This window comes from Lutra lutra, chromosome 1 (assembly GCF_902655055.1).
Source record: "Lutra lutra chromosome 1, mLutLut1.2, whole genome shotgun sequence".
NCBI classification, from domain to species: Eukaryota; Metazoa; Chordata; class Mammalia; order Carnivora; family Mustelidae; genus Lutra; species Lutra lutra.
The window spans coordinates 216,122,551-216,143,167 of record NC_062278.1 but is presented as its reverse complement, the minus strand read 5'-3'; the positions used below and the strand labels follow the sequence as shown (position 1 = coordinate 216,143,167).

Here is a 20,617-nt window from a genome sequence, read left to right as displayed (position 1 = left end):
ATATAGCTTGTCCTGAAAGGCATAATTTTTAGATTTTGGGTGCTTTATTTTATACAGTTTTTCGATTTGGGTGCTACACTTTAAAAATGAAGTTAAAGACTTAAGAACCCAAACACGGAAAATACTTTCTGGTATTACTACATTATCTAATGGAACTACACGTTTAAAAAAAAGCTGACACATATAGGTAAGCTAGCAAAAGTGACAGAAACGCATGAGGACCTGGCCTAGTTTTGTTCCTAGACTGTTCTACTGGACTTAAGTACCTCTTGTGTTCTAAGTCATACCCCTTTAATTTTCGTAGATCAAGAAGTTATACCTCCATTTACAAATCTAAGGGAGTGTTGAATACCATGTTTATGTATTTTGTACAATGAAATTCAAAATGTAAGACAAGAGGTGGTTGAGGGTCCCATAAGCAGACAATTTCAATGTCCATCCCATGGCCTAAAGCAGAATCCCAAAATTCTGCACCTACAGTAGGCAATTCTGGTTCAAAGTAATATGAAACCTAAGGTAACGGAGGATGGTAAAACTTACTTAAGAGCATTCAAATTCAGCCAAAGACTTACACTGGCCCAAGAAAACCCCTAAGCTAAGCCAGTGGCCTATTCAAAACCCTAGATGAAAGGAAACGTTTTGGTAAGAAGCAGACATCAGCAGGAATCCTTGCTTCCTCACAGCAAACTCCTACAGCATCCACTCTTAAGAACTTTTGAGGATTAAATGAGGAACTGTCAAGTGCTTTATATGATTAGGGACTGACTGGCAGAAGTGACAAAAAGCTAGATTAGCCAATAAGAATGCTAACATGTGGGGATTTATGTGCTGGGCATAGTCTCATGTCATCCAGTGTCAGTTTAAAGCCCACGTTAAGGAGTCCATGGCCACAGCCTGTTTATGACACTTGCCCAAGGTCAAACAAGCCAGAGGAGATGAGAGTTCTCACCATCAGAGTAAAGAAGACTGGGCCCAAACATCTGTTGGGTCTGTCACCACCAAGCCAGGGATTTCCATAATTCCATTTCAAGTTCTATCTTGGGAGGATACAGATAGGGATTCTTCAGCAAGACACACCTCCTCTGTGATTAAGAAGCGGACTGAACTTTAAAACCCGTGGTAGGGACCCCCAAATACAGCCGTCCCCACCCCCATACACACACACACACTCCCAACTCCAAAAGCCCAAAAGACTGGCCTGGCACAACCATAGGAAAAGCACAGGGAAACAGGGAAATGGCAAAACCAGCTCACAAACCCAGGGGGGGGCAGTTCCCGACTGGTCAAGGTTCCAATGACTAGTGTTCCGAGGAGTGCCGATTTTCAGGAGTGAAACTGGTGCCCGTCACAAACAGGAGCCCAGTATTCTTGCCTGAGACCCATCTGCACAGAACTGCTACAGCCAGTCCGGACACTAACTGCTGTGCAACACAGGCGCACACACACGAAACTGCAGCCACTTGTGTGAAGCGCGCACGCATACACACACACACACCCATGGCCACTGTGTCACGCGCGCATACGCGCGCACACACGAAACTGCAGCCAGTTCTCCCTAGCGAGGCTTCCTTGACGCCCATGGCTCACAGGCACAGATTTACTGGGAAAGACCATCCAGCCTTCATGCTGCCCGAGCCCCTGGTCCTGCGCTGCACAGTACGAGCTCCTTCCAGATGCGACTTCCCCGCAGCAGTCCTAGATGAAGGAAGCCCCCCAAGGAAGACGGGGGTCGCAAACCTGAGCCGGCCGCGCCCGGGGCCCGAGCGGCGACGTCTGTCTCTGGAGGCCGCCATCGGGATGTGCTGAGCGGGGTGCCAAGGGGGGCGCCCCCAAAATTCCCCCAGAGACGGGACCAGCTCGACCCCCCCAGCGGGCCGGGCACCGGAAGTAGAGGCCGAAGTGCCCGGGCCGAGGGGTGTCCTGAGGCCGCGGGCTGCCCACTTCCTGCGCGACCAAACTGGCGGCAGGACCCAAGGCCCGTGGCTCCTCCAGGAAGGGGATCCCCAAGGAGAACCCAAAGCTCGCTCTACTTTGAGATCAGAAGTGACCCCAAGTTTCTAGTCACCAGGGAACTGTGAGGGGCCTCGGCCCATTTTGGCGCCAAACGGCCAGGGGTGCGCGCGACCGGAAGTGCCACCCTGCCCGCGCCAACCGCCGCCGCGCCGTCCCGCGCATGCGCGCCCGTCTGTCAGCGGCAGCCACGGGCTACCAAGAGGGGAAGCAACCCCCCCACCCCCAACGCCGAGCCACTTCCCAACCCCCCCCACCCCACCTCATCTCCCCCAGCCCAAGTTCACAAACCCCCCCATGCGGCACCTACCGCCTACGGACATCATCGGGCAGGGAGATGGCTCGAGAGGCCAGCGTGGGCACCCGGGCCGGGGCGGTGCGGGCAGGCATCTTGGAAACTGCAGCAGAGACAGCGGCGCCGGCGGCAGAGGCAGCCCTGGCTTTTCGCGCGGAAACCGACGGGGAGGGGCGGTGAGCTAAGACGGCATGTACCATCTCGGCCCCCGACGTGGGGGAAGGCGGGACGTACCATAGGGAGAGAGGCCATACCATGTGCGGGCAGATAGAGTGGAGCAGGTCGTGCACAGGGGCCGCGCAGGCGCGAGAAGGGAGCACACCCCCGCCTGGAGCCGTGGGCTCGTCCAAGCTCCCTGTTTGCTGGGAGCCTCGCCTGAGAGGTTCATTCATTCATTCTTCCTAGCATGCTGGGGATAAAACAGGGAGCATTCCTACAGGGCTCCAGCATGTGGGCTCTTGGGATTGTAACTGAGGACTTGAACTCCACTCCATCTATATGCTCATTATAATGACCTTGGATGGGTCATTTGGACCCAGGCCCCGTTTCATCTTTAAAAAGGTGCTAATCGCGGATAATCTTGAGGACGCACAAACCATGCAGGTAGCATCACCGATCTCCCAGTGTGGGGAGACCCAGGCCACTTCCACAGCCTGTGTGATTAAAAAAGCACCAGAACTTGGGGAAAGGATAGTCTCTTCAAATGGCGTTGTGAAAATTGGGGAAATGTTTATGTGCCAACAAGTAAAGTTGGATCCTTACCTACAGCATATAAAAATTAACTCAAAATGGATTAAAGACATAAATGTAGACTTGAAACTATGCAACACTTTGAAGAAAAAAGGGGGGTTCACAACATTGAATTTGGCAATGATTTACTGACTAGGACATGAAAGCACAGGCAATAGAAGCTAAAAGGCAGATGGGACTACAGCAAACAATTTATGCACAGCAAAGGAGTCAACAAAGTGAAAAGGCAACATATAGAATGGGAAAAAAGATTGCAGACCATATATCTGATAAGATGTTAATATCCAGAATAAAGAGCTACAACTCAACAAAGACAACAACCTGATTTTAAAGATGGGCAAAAGATTTGAATAAACCATTCCCTAAAAATACACAAATAGCCAACAGGCATATGAAAAGACACCCAACATCACTAATCAGGGAAATGCAAATCAAAACCACAATGATGGGGCGCCTGGGTGGCTCAGTGGGTTGAGCTGCTGCCTTCAGCTCAGGTCGTGATCTCGGGGTCCTGGGATCGAGCCCCCGCATTGGGCTCTCGGCTCAGCGGGGAGCCTGCTTCCTCCTCTCTCTCTGCCTGCCTCTCTGCCTGCTTGTGATCTCTCTCTGTCAAATAAATAAATAAAATCTTTAAAAAAAAAAAACACAATGATAGTCGCCACTCTAATGGGCATGAGGTGAACTATCAAGAAATTATTATATATATGTGTGTATATATGCAGTACACACACACATACACACAATAATCAAAAGCAGGTGCTGGCAGAAATGTGGAAATTAGGATCCAAGTGTACTATCAGTGGGGATGTAAAATATGCAGCCAGCACAGAAAAGAGTGGAGGTTCCACAAGAGATTTAAAAATGGAGGGACGTCTGCGTGGCTCAGTGGTTAAGCGGCTGCCTTTGGCATAGGTCAAGATCCCAGGGTCCTGGGATGGAGTCCTGCATCGGGCTCCCTGCTCAGCAAGGAGTCTGCTTCTCCCTCTGCCCCCTGCTCCCGCTCTGCTCTCTTTCTCTCTCTCCCAGATAAAATATTTATAAATAAATAAATATGGGATAACCACATGATCCAGCAATCCTACTTGTTATATATTCAAAAGAATTAAAAGAAGGATCTCTGGGATGCCTCGGTGGCTCAGTTGTTAAGCGTCTGCCTTCGGCTCATGTCCTGATCTCAGGGTCTTGGGATCGAGCCCCTGCATCAGGCTCCCCGTTCGGTGGGAAGCCTGCTTCTCCCTCTCCCACTGCCCCTGCTTGTGTTACCTCTCTCGCTGTGTCTCTGTCAAATAAATAAATAAAATCTTAAAAAATAAAAAAAAAGAAGGATCTCAAAAAGATATTTGCACACCCTTCTTCGTCGCAGCATTATTCAGAGTGGTCAAGAGATGGAAACAGGGGCGCCTGGGTGGCTCAGTGGGTTAAAGCCTCTGCCTTCCGCTCAGGTCATGATCTCAGGGTCCTGGGATCGAGCCCCACATAGGGCTCTCTGCTCAGCGGGGAGCCTGCTTCCCGCCCCCCTCCCCCTGCCTCTCTGCCTACTTGTGATCTCTCTCTGTCAAATAAATAAATAAAAATCTTAAAAAAAAAAGAGAGAGAGAAAGATGGAAACAACCCAAATGTCCTTGGAAAGATGAAGGGTTTCCAGAAAATGTGGTATATACAATGGGTTATTCAGCCTTAAAAAGGGAAATCCTGCCCTTTGTGGCAACCTGCAAGAATCTTGAGGTCATTATGGTAAATAAAGTAAGCCGGTCACAAAAAGACAAATACTGGGGCACCTGGGTGGCTCAGTTGTTAAGCATCTGCCTTCAGTTCAGGTCATGATCTCAAGGTCTTGGGATCGAGCCCTGCATCGGGCTCTCTGCTCAGCAGGAAGCCTGCTTCTCCCTCTCCCACTCCCCCTGCTTGTGTTCCTGCTCTCGTTGTCTCTCTCTCTGTCAAACAAAAACAAATAAAATCTTAAAAAAACAAAACAAAACAAAATACTGCATAATTCCACTTATTTAGGATCTAAAGTAGTCAAAGTCTCAAAGAAAAAGAGCAAGCCCGGCCTGGCTGGCTTAGTCAGTAGAACAGATGGCCCTCGATCTTGGGGGAGTTCAAGCCCCCCATTGGATGGAGAGATTACTTAAAAAAAAAAAAAAAGATAAAAATAAACTTTACAACTGTAGAAAAGAAGAACCATGGTGGGGACCAGGGGCTGGTGAAAGGAGGGAGAAGGAAAGTAGTTCAGTGGAAACAAATTCAGTTTTACAAGATGAAAAAGTTTCAGAGATCTGCCGCACAACCTCAGGCATTCAGTTAACACTACTGTTTACTTGAATATAGTTAAAATGGTAAGAGTTATGTCTTTTACCACAATAAAAAATAGACCATTCATAGAGGGAGGAGTTAAAAAAAAAGTACCTGCTGAAACAACAATAAAAAAAGCACCAGGGGTGTCTGGGTGGCTTAGTGGGTTAAAACTTCTGCCTTCGGCTCAGGTCATGATCCCAGGGTCCTGAGATCGAGCCCCACATTAGGCTCTCTACTCGGCAGGGAGCCTGCTTCTTCCTCTCTCTCTCTGCCTGCCTCTCTGCCTACTTGTGATCTCTGTCTGTCAAATAAATAAATAAAATCTTAAAAAAAAAAAAACCACGGGGCACCTGGGTGGCTCAGTGGGTTAAGCCGCTGCCTTCGGCTCAGGTCATGATCTCAGGGTCCTGGGATCGAGTCCCGCATCGGGCTCTCTGCTCGGCGGGAAGCCTGCTTCCCTCTCTCTCTCTCTCTCTGCCTGCCTCTCCGTCTACTTGTGATCTCTCTCTGTCAAATAAATAAATAAAATCTTTAAAAAAAAATAAAAAAAATTAAAAAAAACACACATCAGAACCGAGTTACAAATTATGGTACATTTTTACATTTTCATATTACAGATTTTATCAGTCACTTGGTTTGTAAACATGCATGTATACTAGGTTTCCCCAGCAGCTGGTGGGGGGAGGTCAGCCTGGCCAGAAGTGGATCTCAGACTGTTTGCAATGGATTACCCATACATGGAAGGATCCAGGAAGACTGAAATATTAATAAGACTAAAATTAATAGCTAGTAGTATTTTTAGCAGCACTTACATACTATACTATTCTCTTTAGAGGAATTTGTTTAATCCTGGAATATTTGTCACAAAGGAGTCTGGCTCAGAGGCTGCTTACCCAAGATCGTGGACTAAGTAAGCAGCAGGGGCCATGAATCCAGGGGTCCTTAGCTACTGAGCCCGAATGCAAAACAGTGATACCCAGCTGGCTGGTTAGTTGTCAGACCCCCTGGAGGTCCAGAGGCAGGGCTGGGGGGAAGTAGATTAAAAAGTAAGAGCAGGGGCGCCTGGGTGGCTCAGTGGGTTAAGCCTCTGCCTTCGGCTCAGGTCATGATCTCAGGGTCCTGGGATCGAGCCCCGCATCGGGCTCTCGGCTCAGCGGGGAGCCTGCTTCCTCCTCTCTCTCTGCCTGCCTCTCTGCCTGCTTGTGATCTCTCTCTGTCAAATAAAAAAATAAAATCTTAAAAAAAAAAAAAGTAAGAGCAGAAAAGGGGTGGTAAATAGAAGACTGTGTCACCAAAGGGAGGCTCAAGCCCCTGTAGATGGGCCAGAAGCCAGTTTTGGAGCCCCGAACACACCTTAAGGCACAGGGTGCTCACGGGACAGGGGAGAGAGGAGCAATAGACTATAATTCTTTGTCAGGGGACTCAGCTCACAGGGGAGCAACCTCATTTAGTCTAGGCTCCCTCAGGTGATCCCTTTACTGAGAGATGATTCAAATGGTTTTACACATGGGGCAAGGCCTCAGGGACATAAAGACTGGCCCTAGGAATACGGGTGACTTCTGAGCACCTCCAGAGTGACAGGTTAGACCACTGGAGACCCATCCCCCACCTAAAAATGGGCTCAGCCCTTGAGAGAAATGAATGGAACTTCCAGAAGAAACCGGGTTCGGCTCTTGCTGGCATTAACCCCGTCTCCACCTCTCAGTCTCTGAAGTAGTGCTCATAAACACCTCAAGAGAAAGACTTATCAGGCCTGAGCTCCCTGCTTTGGAGGCCACATTCCAGCCTTCAGCTGAAGGGCCACCCTCCAGAAGCCAGGAGAGGCTACGTGTCCACCCAGCCAAGGTCAGGGCAGCCCCAAGCACCAGGGCCAGTGCGGAGATAGCCACATGCCTTGAGCCACTCAGTCAAAAGGCCAGAGCTGAGTCACCCCACCGGCTGGGGAATTAGTCATGGCCACTGAGCTCTCTCTTGGTGCCAGGCCCAGCAAAAGCTTGAGGCAGTGGCAGCAACACTCCAGGCTTCAAAAGGGACACTTTGCCACTCACCCCAGACAGAGGCCAGGCAGGAAGACCAATAGGGTGGGCCTCTCAAGCTTGCATACGCTCACACGCGCGCTCTCTTGCTCTCGCTCTCTCTCTCTCTCTCTGGGCTCACGTGGCCAGGAATCAGATCTGGGAAAAACAACTCTGGAGTGTGCTGGGAGGACCCACTTGCATTTGGCAGGGCCCTTGAACAGGCAGATGGCTTACTGTTTGGGATCACAGGAGGTGTGTTACCAAGCCCAGCAGCCTTCAAATCAGTGTACGGATATGCCCCTCCAAGGGCACCACCCCAACCTAGATCATCCTCAGCGCTCTCCCAGATGACCTGCCCCACGTCCTTCCTGGGTTGCCATTCAGGCCTCTCACCACATATTCAGCTATTGAACCCCCTGCCAGTGGGAGGGAATCTTCTCAGAATCCATCTGATCAGGTCCCCTCCTCCCTAACCCATTGAATGGGCCAGAAGGCCTTCTCAAGGCTCTTAGAGTAAACCCAACCCTTATGCATTTAGCCTCACCCACATCAGCTGTTGCCATCACTCCTTTGCTCCCCCCAGTTGAGCCACACCCTGGTCACCCCGGGCCCCTTCCTGCGCAAGGCCTGTGGTAGCCAGCCTCCAAGAGGGCCCCCAACATTCTTTGCCTTTTGGTATTCATCCCCTTGTGGGGTCCTCTTGGAACCAGGGCCAAAGGAAGATGGTAGAAGTGAAAGTGCGGGACTTCTGAAGCTAGGTCATAAAAGACATCGGCAGTACCACCTTGTTTTGGTGGCGGAAGTCAGCAGCCATATTGTGAGGATGCTCAAGCAGCCCTGTGGTGAGCCAGGGCAAGAGGCACTAAGCTGCCGGCCATGGGCGTGAGCCACTTTGGAAATGGCCCTTCCAGCCCCAGCCAAGCTTTCTGACCACTGTAGCCCTTGCCAATACCCAGCTGAAAGGTATGAGAGATCCTCAAGCTGGAATTGCTCCCAGGCTCACTTTGCTGCTTAATTCCCAACTCACAGCAACCATGAGGGATAATACAAGTGATCTGTTCTAAGCCACCAGACTTTGGGGCTTTTTGTTATATAACCATAGTTTTCTGCATTTGCTGTTGCCTTAGTCTGGGAAGCCCTGCTGTTTCACACACCATTTCTCCTGCTTAGAAAATCTTTAATTCATTCTTTCTACTTTGACTCAACCATCACCTCCTTCAAGGAGACTTTCCTGATCTCCCCCAGCCCAAAAGGTGTCTAGTAGGCTCTTAAAACCATAACTCTTTCTTTTAGAGCCCCTTTTTTTTAAAGACTTTATTTATTCATTTGACAGAGAGAGATCACAAGTAGACAGAGTGGCAGACAGAAAGAGAGGAGGAAGCAGACTCCCTGCTGAGCAGAGAGCCTGATGCAGGGTTCGATCCCAAGACCCTGGGATCATGACCTGAGCCAAAGGCAGAAGGTTTAACCCACTGAGCCACCCAGGTGCCCCTCTTTCGGAGTCCTTACTTCAGGTGGTGATCACATAGTGTGCAGTGACAGTTTAGGTCAGTCATACCTCCCTATGCCCAACACCTAGCAAAGTGCCCAGGATATAGTTGGTACACAACAAAGACTCATGGAGGGGCACCTGGCTGGCTCAATCAGTAGAGCAGGAGACTTGATCTTGGGGTAAGTTCAAGCCCCATGTTGGGCATAATGATTATTTTTATGGGAGCGTGCCTGGGTGGCTCAGTCAGTTGAGTATCTAACTTCAGCTCAGGTCATGGTCTCGGGGTCCTGGGATTGAGCCCTGTGTCTGGAACCCACTCAGCAGGGAGTCTGCTTGTCCCTCTCCACTTTTCCCTCCCACTATCCCCATTCATGATCGTTCTCAAATAATAAAAATAAAATCTTGGGGCACCTGGGTGGCTCAGTGGGTTAAGCCTCTGCCTTCAGTTCAGATCATGAGCTCAGGGTCCTGGGATCAAGCCCCGCATCAGGCTCTCTGCTCAGCGGGGAGCCTGTTTCCCCCCTCTCTCTCTGCCTGCATCTCTGCCTATTTGTGATCTCTCTCTTTCTTAAATAAATAAAATCTTTAAAAAAGAGGGGTGCATGGGTGGCTCGGTGGGTTAAAGCTTCTGCCTTCGGCTTGGGTCATGATCTCAGGGTCCTGGGATCGAGCCCTGTATCGGGCTCTCTGCTCAGCAGGGAGCCTGCTTCCCTTTCTCTCTCTCTGCTTGCCTTTCTGCCTACTTGTGATCTCTGTCTGTCAAATAAATAAATAAAATCTTTTTAAAAAAATCTTTAAAAAAGAAAAATAAAATAAAATCTTAAAAAAGGAGATGATGATGATGATGACAACCACCTCACAGAACCCTGCATAGATGAGGGTGTGATGCTTGTTCCTCCCCACTCCCAACATTAAATGTTCAGTCTACAAACATTCATCAAAATAACAAATCCACACATTTTTTTAAAATAAAAGATGTTGGGGGCGCCTGGGTGGCTCAGTGGGTTAAGCCGCTGCCTTCGGCTCAGGTCATGATCCCAGGTCCTGGGTTCGAGCCCCACATCGGGCTTTCTGCTCAGCAGGGAGCCTGCTTCCTCCTCTCTCTCTGCCTGCCTCTCTGCTTACTTGTGATTTCTCTCTGTCAAATAAATAAATAAAATCTTAAATAAAATAAAATAAAATAAAAGAGGTTATTTATTTGACAGAGAGAGACACAGCAAGAGAGGGAACACAAGCAGGGGCAGAGAGAGAGGGAGAAGCAGAGCTCAATCCCAGGACTCTGGGATCATGACCTGAGCTGAAGGCAGACGCTTAACAACTGAGCCCCCCACCCCCAGGTATCCCTGCACATGCTCTTATTCAGCTATTCTACTTCCAGAAATTTCTCATAAGATTTGGTCATACATATGTGCAAAAGGAGAAGAGGACACAGCTCTTGACTAGCTTTGTCTGTAGCAAAAGACTGGAAATAACCTAGTTCTGCTTCAGTGAGATTTAGTTAAAATAAGTGTATTCCATTCACACAGTGACAGATCTCACAGTAACGAAAAACAAAAGGATATTTTTCCATATAGTACCTTAGAGGTTTATTTTTAATTGCTAATACAAAACAAAGCAAGATGTAGAACAGAATGCAGAGTAGGATACAGATTATATGGGGAAAAAAAGGAGAATTCTGGGTATTTACTTATTTATACATAAAGCCTTGGGAAAGAAACAAATGGTTAACTTCCTGGAGATAAGGAATGCTAACTAGCAGGGTAGAAGCTTTGGGCAGGAAGAGGAGTTTTTCTGAAGTTTTTTTTGTTTTGTTTTGTTTTGTTTTTTGCCTTTTTGGAATGCTGGAGCATGTGGTTATTTAGGTCAAACAAAAACAACTGGCAGAGCAGCAAGGAAAGCCTGTCTTTTCAATAAATGATGCTGGGCTCATTGTATGGCTGGCTATATGGAAGAAGGTAAACCTTGATCCCTACCTCACACCATACACAAAACTGAATTCCAGGTGTTTTCCACATTTAAATATGAAAGCAAATTCAAGGAAGCTTTTAAAATAAAATATGCAACATCTTTGTGACTTTAGGATAAGCAACTGTTTCTTTAACAGGACCTAAAGCACATTAATCATAAAGGAAAATGTCAGGCTGTATTAAGAGGATTTTTTTGTTCATCAAAAGATGCCACTAGGGGCGCTGGGTGGCTCAGTGAGTTAAGCCTCTGCCTTCAGCTCAGGTCATGATCCTAGGGTCCTGGGAACAAGCCCCTCATGGAGCTCTCTGCTCAGCAGGGAGCCTGCTTCCCTCTCTCTGTCTGCCTGCCTCTCTGCCTACTTGTGATCTCTCTGTCAAATAAATAAATAAAATATTTTTTAAAAAAGATGCCACTAAAGACAAGACACAGATGTATATCCACTGACCAAGGACTCATATCTATAATACACATTGAATGCCTTTGAATTAATAGAGAATTATCTGTCTCTTCTTTATTATTTTTTTTTAAAGATTTTTATTTATTTATTTGACAGAGAGAGATCACAAGTAGACGGAGAGGAAGGCAGAGAGAGAGAGAGAGGGAAGCAGGCTTCTCGCCGAGCAGAGAGCCCGATGCGGGACTCGATCCCAGGACCCTGAGATCATGACCTGAGCCGAAGGCAGCGGCTTAACCCACTGAGCCACCCAGGCGCCCTCTTCTTTATTTTTTTATTATTTTTTATTTTATTTTTTATTTTATTTTTTTTAAAGATTTTATTTATTTATTTGACAGAGAGATCACAAGCAGGCAGAGAGGCAGGCAGAGAGAGGAGGAAGCAGGCTCCCTGCTGAGCAGAGAGCCCGATGCGGGGCTCGATCCCAGGACTCGGAGATCATGACCCGAGCCGAAGGCAGAGGCTTAACCCACTGAGCCACCCAGGTGCCCCGTATTTTTTTATTATTTTTTAAAGATTTTATTTATTTTTTGGACAGAGAGATCACAAGTAGGCAGAGAGGCAGACAGAGAGAGAGGAGGAAGCAGGCTCCCCACTGAGCAGGGAGCCCGATGCAGGGCTCGATCCCAGGACCCTGGGATCACGACCTGAGCCGAAGGCAGAGGCTTTAACCCACTGAGCCACCCAGGCGCCCAAGAATTATCTGTCTCTTTAAGTGGACTAGAGTTGAACAGTTACTTCACAAAAGAGGATATCCAAATGGCCAAGACTCATATGAAAAGCTGCTCAACATTAGTCATCAGGGAAATGCAAAATGAAACCACAGTGCAATATCAGCTTACACACACACACACACACACACGGATGGCAAAAAATGAAAAAAAAAAATTTTTTGCAAGTGTTAGCAAGACCAGAACGCTCCTAGAGAAGTCCAAAATGGTATGGCCACTTTGGAAAATGATTTGACGATGTCTACTAACGTTAAATGTACCTCTGCCCTATGACCCAGTAATGCTACTCCTGGCATGAGTACCTCTACACCGAAGGATGTGTATAAAAATATTCATAGCAGCTTTGCTCACAAGAGCCAAAAACTGAAGACCACACAACATCTAACAATAAAGCTAAAAATTATGTATTCAAACAATGGAATACTAAACCTAAAGGTCACAACCTCTTTCTGGAGAGGGTCAGATAATAAATATCTCCGGACATGTGAGCCATATTCTCCGTCACAACAATTCTACTGAGCAGCTGTGGGGTGAGAAGAGCCATAGATGATTATGTAACTGTGCAGGCACAGCTATGTTCTAATAAAACTTTATTAGTGGACACTGAAATTGGAATCATCTCATACTATTTTCACAGATCCCAAATGTTGTTCTTCCCCCACCACCAAAATTAATAATTGTAAAACCCGGGGCGCCTGGGTGGCTCAGTCATTAAACATCTGCCTTTGGCTCAGGTCATGATCTCAAGGTCCTAGGATTGAGCCCCATATCTGACTCCCCCTCAGCGGGAAGCCTGGTGCTCCCTCTCTCACATCCCCTGCTGGTGTTCCCCCCCTCTTCGCTGTCAGAGAAATAAATAAAATCTTTAAAAAAAAAAAGAATTATAAAAACCCTTCTTAGCTTATAGTTCCTACAAAAGCAGGCTGTCAGGTGAATTTAGCCTGCAAACTATACTTTACAGAACCCTGATATTCAGTATTGAGAATAAGCACTCTATGTTGGCTAATTGAATTTAAATTAAAAAAAAAAAGCACTCTATAATTCCATGCAAAATCACAGACAAATCTCAAAAACATTACGCCAAGTGAAAGAGTCCAGGCCTAGAGGAGGACCAACCACATGATTCCGTTTATGTAAATCCCCAGAGTACGTCTCCCCACTTCTCTAACCCACTTCAAGCTTGGGCCTCCTTCCTTCCTTCCTTTTAAGACACTTAAGTCCTGCCTTTCCTCCCTCAGCCCACCCCAGGCTTCTTTGGCCTGCCTGAGTCCTGTGGCCACCGCCCATTGTAGCCACCAGGCCCTAAAGGAAAACAGTGGACAGACTCTGAGGAATCACCCACCTCCTGGCGCTTGAAGGGAAAACACACAGCATCCGCTCTGGAACTGCAAAGAAAATCTTCCTCACCACACTGAGCAGGAATGAGAAGTGGGCCTGCCTTGGGCCATTAAATCAGAGGGACTTCACATGAAGCCTCTCCTTTCCGGAAATGACCACTAATTAACCGCAAGTGCCTCTCCAAAGGCAATCACGAAGTGATTAAAACTACCTGGGAAAGAGACATGAACTGACAGTCTCCAATGGGGGCATTGGGGATGCTTCTAGAAGTTTTCTCACACTCCCAACTGTGGCCTTGGAGTCCTGAACCAACGGACCAGGTGGAAGGAGCCAGAAGGGCACGTGTTGTGTCCCAACCTGGGCGCTGCTGACATTTGGGGCCAAATAATCCTTTGTCATGGAAGACTGTCCTCTGCCTGCAGGATGATCAGCGACATCCCACTTCCATCCTCAGGTGGGGCAACCAAAAATGTCTCCAGACTTGGCCAAACATCCCCTGAGGGTGTGGATCACCCAGGGTGAGAATGATTTCCAAATGGAAATGATAAAACAACAGCTTTGTCCAAGCCATATTTCTTCTGGGAAATATCTTACAGACTAAAATCAGCCTCGCACCAGCATTCTGAAACTTGTAAGTCATAGATGGGTCGCATCAGGAGCAGCGCAGAGTGAAAATGCAGAGTTCTGGGCCCCGGCATCAGATTCTACCAGCCCTGGTAGCACCCAGGAAGCTGTCTTTTTTACAAGCTCCTCGCCTGTGAAAGTTTCAGAAGCATTTTCCCCAGCTTTATTGGGGTATAATCACCAATTAAAACCTGCACGTATTTGAAGTGTACAACATGAGGTTTTGATATACGTATACATCGTGAAATGATTACCACAATCTAGCTAATTAACATTCCTAGCACCTCACTTAGTTATCATTTTTTGTGTATAGTAAGAACACTACTATCTTAGAATATTACAACTGTACAATACAGTATTAACCATAATCGCCATTCTGTGCGTTAGATCTCAGAAATTACTCGTCTTACTTTTTTTTAAAGATTTATCTATTTATCCATTTGAGAGAGAGAGAGCAAGTGGTGGGGAGGGGAAGAGGGAGATAGAAAATCTGAAGCAGGTTCCGAGCTTTGTATGGAACCCAACATGGGGCTTCATCTCAAGATCCTGAGATCATGTCCTAAGCTGAAACCAAGAGTCGGACACTTAACAAACTGCACTACCTAGGCACCCCAGAACTCACTGATCTTATAACTGAAAGTTATGTACGCTTTGACCAACATCTCCCCATTCCCCCCTCTTCCCAGCCCCTGGCAACCACCATTCCACTCTCTGCTTCTGTGAGTTCCATTTTCCTAGATTCCATGTATAAGCAAAATTGTTCGCCATTTGTCTGTGGCTGGTTTATTTCACCCAGCATTATGTCCTCCAGGTTCATTCACAGTGCTGCGAATGGCAGGATTCCCTTCCTTATGGCTGAATAATATTCCACTGTGATTATGTATGTGCACATCTCTCTCACACTTTTTTTTCACTTTTATTTTATTTTAAAGATTTTATTTATTATTTATTTGACAGACAGAGATCACAAGCAGGCAGAGAGGCAGGCAGAGAGAGAGAGAGGAGGAAGCAGGCTCCCCGTGGAGCAGAGAGCCCGATGTGAGGCTCGATCCCAGGACCCTGGGATCATGACCTGAGCCGAAGGCAGAGGCTTTAACCCACTGAGCCACCCAGGCACCCCTAATATGGGATCTTTTGTGTCTGGCTTCGTTCACTTAGCATAATTATTGTGAGTTTCATATATGCTATTGGGTGTATCAGTATACATGTAATATATACCACTTTTTATTGCTGAGTCATATTCCATTGTATGGATATACCACATTTTGTCTTCCATTTACCAGCTGGTGGACATTTCAGTGGTTTCCACTTTGGGTCTATTAGAAAAATGTTGTAGGGGCGCCTGGGTGGCTCAGTGGGTTAAAGCCTCTGCCTTCGGCTCAGGTCATGATCTCAGGGTTCTGGGATCGAGCCCCGCATCGGGCTCTCTGCTCGGCAGGGAGCCTGCTTCCTCCTCTCTCTCTGCCTGCCTCTCTGCTTACTTGTAATCTCTCTCTCTGTCAAATAAATAAATAAAATCTTTAAAAAAAAAAAAAAGAAAAGAAAAATGTTGTAATGAACATTCACACAAGTCTTTGTGCAGACGGACCTAGGTTTTCATTTCTCCTGGGTAGATACCTATAGTCAAATTGCTGGGTCCTATGGTAAGTTTACATTTCCCTTTGTAAGAAACCACCAAACTGTTTTCCAAAGTGGCAGTACCATTTTACATTGGAGGCTGGAATTCTTAGCATATCAATTTTACAGAGGAAGAAACCTGCTGAGGTTTGTCAGGTGACTTGCTCAAAGTTGGCTTGGGTTGTAGACTATTGGATTTGAGACTCTGGTCAGGTTTTTCAAACTTTCTAGTTTGTACCCTTTTTTTTTTTAAGTAAAGAGAGTTCTTTTTTTTTTTTTAAGATTTTATTTATTTATTTGAGAGAGACCGTGAGAGAGAGCATGAGAGAAGAGAGGTCAGAGGGAAAAACAGACTCCCCAAGGAGCTGGGAGCCTGACTCGGGACTTGATACTGGGACTCCGGGATCATGACCTGAGCTGAAGGCAGTTGCCTAACCAACTGAGCCACCCAGGTACCCTCTAGTTTGTACCTTTAAAGATTTTTATTTTTTATTTATTTGACAGAGATCACAAGTAGGCAGAGAGGCAGGCAGAGAGAGAGAGAGAGAGAGGAGGAAGCAGGCTCCCCGCTGAGCAGAGAGCCCGATGCGGGGCTCGATCCCAGGATCCTGAGATCATGACCTGAACCTAAGGCAGAGGCTTTAACCCACTGAGCCACCCAGGCACCCTCTAATTTGTACCTTTAACACCTACACCACAGTCACACTAAAAACGAATCATCCACTCTCAACTTCATCCCCCCCCCCTTTTTTTTTAAATGATTTACCTTTTCCAGACAAGACATTCAGGGAAAGATGGTGAACATCAGATGTCTGAATTTTGGGAGAATACACTTGTTTTGTAGACAAATGAGAAAAAAGAGCCAGGAGGTAGAGATCGGAAGGTAGACCAGAAATCCTCTGGAAACAATGGATCCAGTCAACGGTTGTCCATGGATGACCAAGCCATCAGGAGTAGTTGGATGGGAGAATTTATAAAGCTGGGCTCAGGCTGACGGCATCTGAACATCCTGATCGGTCTTAGTTACCAGCAAGAGAGAGAGAGACAGCCAGACTTCATGTCCTTCTGATGTAAGTTTCCAGCACTACCTATCAAGAATTGAAGCCAAAAATACCAATCTTGAATCTGACAGGAGTCCTGTTAAATGACCCCTTGGGGCTGCTGTTGACTAATACCAAACTATGGGAAACTCTCCAGGACAAATAACCTGGTTTCTTCAACAGATGAGTTAGGACAGAAGGAAGGGATGGAGGAAGGAAGGAAGGAAAGAAGGAAGGGAGGAAGGGAGAAAGGAAGGAAGGAAGAAAGGGAAGGTCCTTCCCCCTACTTCCTCTCATGCTTTCTTTCTCTCTCTCAAGTAAATAAATAAATAATATTTATTATATTATTTATATATGTTTATATAATATACTATTTATTTATTCATGTGAGACAGAGAAAGAGAGAGGCAGAGGCAAAGGGAGAAGCAGGCTCCCCATTGAGCAAGGAGCCCCATGTGGGGCTCGATCTCAGGACCCTAGGATCACAACTGGAGCAGAAGGCAGGTGCTTAACTGACTGAGTCACCCAGTTGCCCCATAAATAAACTCTTTAATAAAACAAAAATTTAAATACCTCAGAGATTCATTAACTAGATGCCACAAGAGGGCCTTGTTTGAATTCTGGATCAAACAAGTCAAATGTTAAGAAAGAAAACAGAGACAGATGGGGAAATTTTTAACACTGATTGATACTTTTGATAAGCCTGATCATGGTATTGTGGTTAAGTTTAAAAAAAAAAGTGTCACTTTCTTCTAAAATAAAAAGTGGAAGAAAATGATGTGATAGCCTCTGATTTTCTTAAAAAAAAAATCGGTGAGTAATAATTGGTTCAGACAAGAATAGGTACTAAATGACTGAAAATATGGCAAGTAACAGGATATTTACAGAGTCTCAGAGTACCTCCCCACAAGATACTTAATAATTACGAAGGAGGAAATGGTAAGTTTCAAGTGGGGAAATTTGGCAAAGGCAACCAAGTGATCAAAGTTAACATTGCCGGTGATGGGACTAACTGAGAAAAACACCTTACTTCTGTGGTATTTCTGCCAAAAATGCATAACCTGAATCTAATCATGAGGAAACATGAGACAAACCCAACGTGAAGGACATTCTGCCAAATTACTGACCTATATTTTTCAAAAATGTCAAGGTCACAAAAGACAAAGAAAGGGTCAGAAACTGTTCCGATTGAAGGAAACTAAAAGGACAACTGCCTGCCACGAGTGATCTGGGATTTTCTTCTGCTCTAAAGGTCAGCACTAGGACAATTAGTGAAATCTGATGAAAGTTTATAGATTCCTGATTTTGATCTTTTTACTAAGGTTATATTATATAAGAGAGTGTCTTGTTCTTAGGAAACACGGTGAAGTATTTAGGTAGGTAGATGGATGGTGGATGGATGTATGAGTGGATAGAGAGGAGGATGGAGAGGGAGGGAGGGAGTGGGAGGGAGAGGGAGGGAGGGAGTGGGAGAAAGAGGGAGGGGGGAGGGAGGAGGAGAGGAAAGGAGAGGGAAGGAGAGGGAGGGGAGAGAAAGGAAGAGGATAGGAGCTTGGACCTCTGGTAACTGGGCATCTTTCCTTACCCAGGACCAATTTCCTCCAAAACCCTTTTTTTTTTTTTAAAGATTTTATTTATTTATTTGACAGACAGAGCTCTCAAGTAGGCAGAGAGGCAGGCAGAGAGAGAGGGCGAAGCAGGCCCCCTGCCGAGCAGTGAACCCCAATGCTGGGCCCGGATCCCAGGACCCTGGGATCACAACCTGAGCCGAAGGCAGAGGCCTCAACCCACTGAGCCACCCAGGCGCCCCCCAAAACCCTTTTATATAAGAGAAATCAATTTCTCTCTCTCTCTTTTTTAAGATTTTTCTTTTTCTTTCTTTTTTTTTTTAATTTTATTTATTTATTTGACAGAGAGAGAGATCACAAGTAGGCAGAGAGGCAGGCAGAGAGAGAGAGGAGAAAGCAGGCTCCCCGCGGAGCAGAGAGCCCGATGTGGGGCTCGATCCCAGGACCCTGAGATCATGACCTGGGCCGAAGGCAGAGGCTTAACCCACTGAGCCACCCAGGCGCCCCACAATTTCTGTCTCTTAATTTAAGTTACTAATATTTGTTTTCTGTCATCTGCAACTGAACCTAATCTTGATGACATAATTAAAAGAAATATTCCAAAAATCATGAAATAATAAGTGGAGGGGCACCTGGGTGGCTCAGTGGGTTAAGCCTCTGCCTTGGGCTCAGGTCATGATCTCAGTGTTCTGGGATCGAGTCCCACCTCGGGCCCTCAGCAAGGAGCCTGCTCCCCCCCGCCACCTGCCTCTCTGCCCACTTGCGATCTCTGTCTGTCAAATAAATAGAATCTTTTTTTTTAAACTACTATTTAGATTCTTTTTTTAAAAGATTTTATTTATTTATTTGATAGAGATCACAAGTAGGCAGAGAGGCAGGCAGAGAGAGAGAGGAGGAAGCGGTCTACCCGCTGAGCAGAGAGCCCGATGTGGGGCTCTATCCCAGGACCCTGGGATCATGACCTGAGCTGAAGGCAGAGGCTTTAACCCACTGAGCCACCCAGGTGCCCCAATAAATAGAATCTTTAAAAAATAATAATAATAAGTGGAAGCTACAATGTCATTCAAAATAATAATAAAGGTGGTAAGACTTATGAAATTTTTTTTGAAATGATGGCATAATGCCGAGAGGGTTCAGCTGCTCAAAGGCTGTGGAAACCAGATCTGCAATCTAGAATTGTGCTGTTAGTACTCTAGCCAATGGCCACTTGTGGCTCTTCACTTTTAAATTAATTAAGATTAAAATTCAGCTCCTGCATTGCACTAGCCACATTTCACATACTAGACCCTTAAGGATCAGCATTTTACCAGGTTATTGTAGGTGATTCTGATGCTCCCTAATGGCCAACAGCCTCCGTAGGGAAAATCATCTTCCATCCCTGTGGGTTGGTCTGCTCTCTTCTAGGCTCCAAGATTGGAGAGATGTCAGCAAATTAGATCTTCAGGGCAGAATACTGAGAAGGATCAGATGTGACTGCAGTTTTCAGCCAAGGACCACCGGGGTTCAAATCCCTGCCGCTCCACTCATGTGCATGACTTTGGTCAGATTCCTTGACCTCTCTGGTGCTTCCATTTTTTGTTTGTTTGTTTGTTTGTTTGTTTGTTTTAACCTGTCAGAGTGCCAATAATAGAGTCTACAGAGTACCCGAAACCATTGCTTTCTCTATTTTATTTTCTTCATAGGAAATAAACGTCTCACTGAAAAGACCAGTGTGTGCTTTTGTTTTAATTCATTTGACAAACATTTATTGAGCACCTGCTGTGTCCTCACCACTGTTCTGAGCACCGTGGCCAAGCAGTGAGCAGGACGGACAGAAACCCCGCTGTCACAGAAGTGGCATTCCAAAGGGGGAGGTAGAAAATAATCAGGATGAGGGCGCCTGGATGGCTCAGTGGGTTGGGCCTCTGCCTTTGGCTCGGGTCGTGATCCCAGGATCCTGGGATCGAGTCCCGCATCCGGCTCTCTGCTTACCTCCCCGCCGTCTGTCTCTCTGCCTACTTGTGATCTCTCTTTCTGCCAAATAAATAAATAAAATCCTAAAAAAAAATAATCAGGATGAAAAGGAAAAATGTGTTGCATATAAGAGAGTAGCAAGGTAAGTAGCTAGGACCGGAAATGTCAGCATGGCTGGAGGCCTCACCCAGGGGGATATTTTATTGTAGGCCAGAAGGACCAGAGAGGCAGCACAGGCATATGTGGGGGAAGATCATTCCAGGCAGAAGGAACAGCAGGTGCAAAGGTTCTGTGATGGGAACATAGCAAGTACCATTCAAGATGCTACAGACAGTGATAAGACAGTTGCTGTCCTTTCTTCAAGGTGCTCACATTTTAATGGAGGAGAGGAGATGGATAAAGTGATCTATGACATCCTCCCACGTGATGAGCAGGGGAGGGATTTGGTAGAGTAGAAGATAGGG

General features: G+C 46.5%; 1 protein-coding gene across 3 annotated transcripts in view; it reads right to left on the bottom strand.

Annotated features, from left to right (window-relative positions):
• The window catches only part of DNMT1 (DNA methyltransferase 1), a 44,653-nt gene extending 42,177 nt beyond the window's left edge, over positions 1–2,476 (bottom strand). For 2 of the 3 annotated variants that reach the window (XM_047703117.1, XM_047703086.1), the window contains exon 1: positions 2,321–2,476. In XM_047703117.1, the coding sequence (XP_047559073.1) occupies positions 2,321–2,400 (80 nt within the window). In that variant the 5' untranslated portion in view covers positions 2,401–2,476. Of the gene's footprint in view, positions 1–1,737; positions 2,109–2,320 lie in introns of those variants that run through there. The other variant, XM_047703097.1, reaches the window with a different exon arrangement.
• Positions 2,477–20,617: the final 18,141 nt, after the last annotated feature.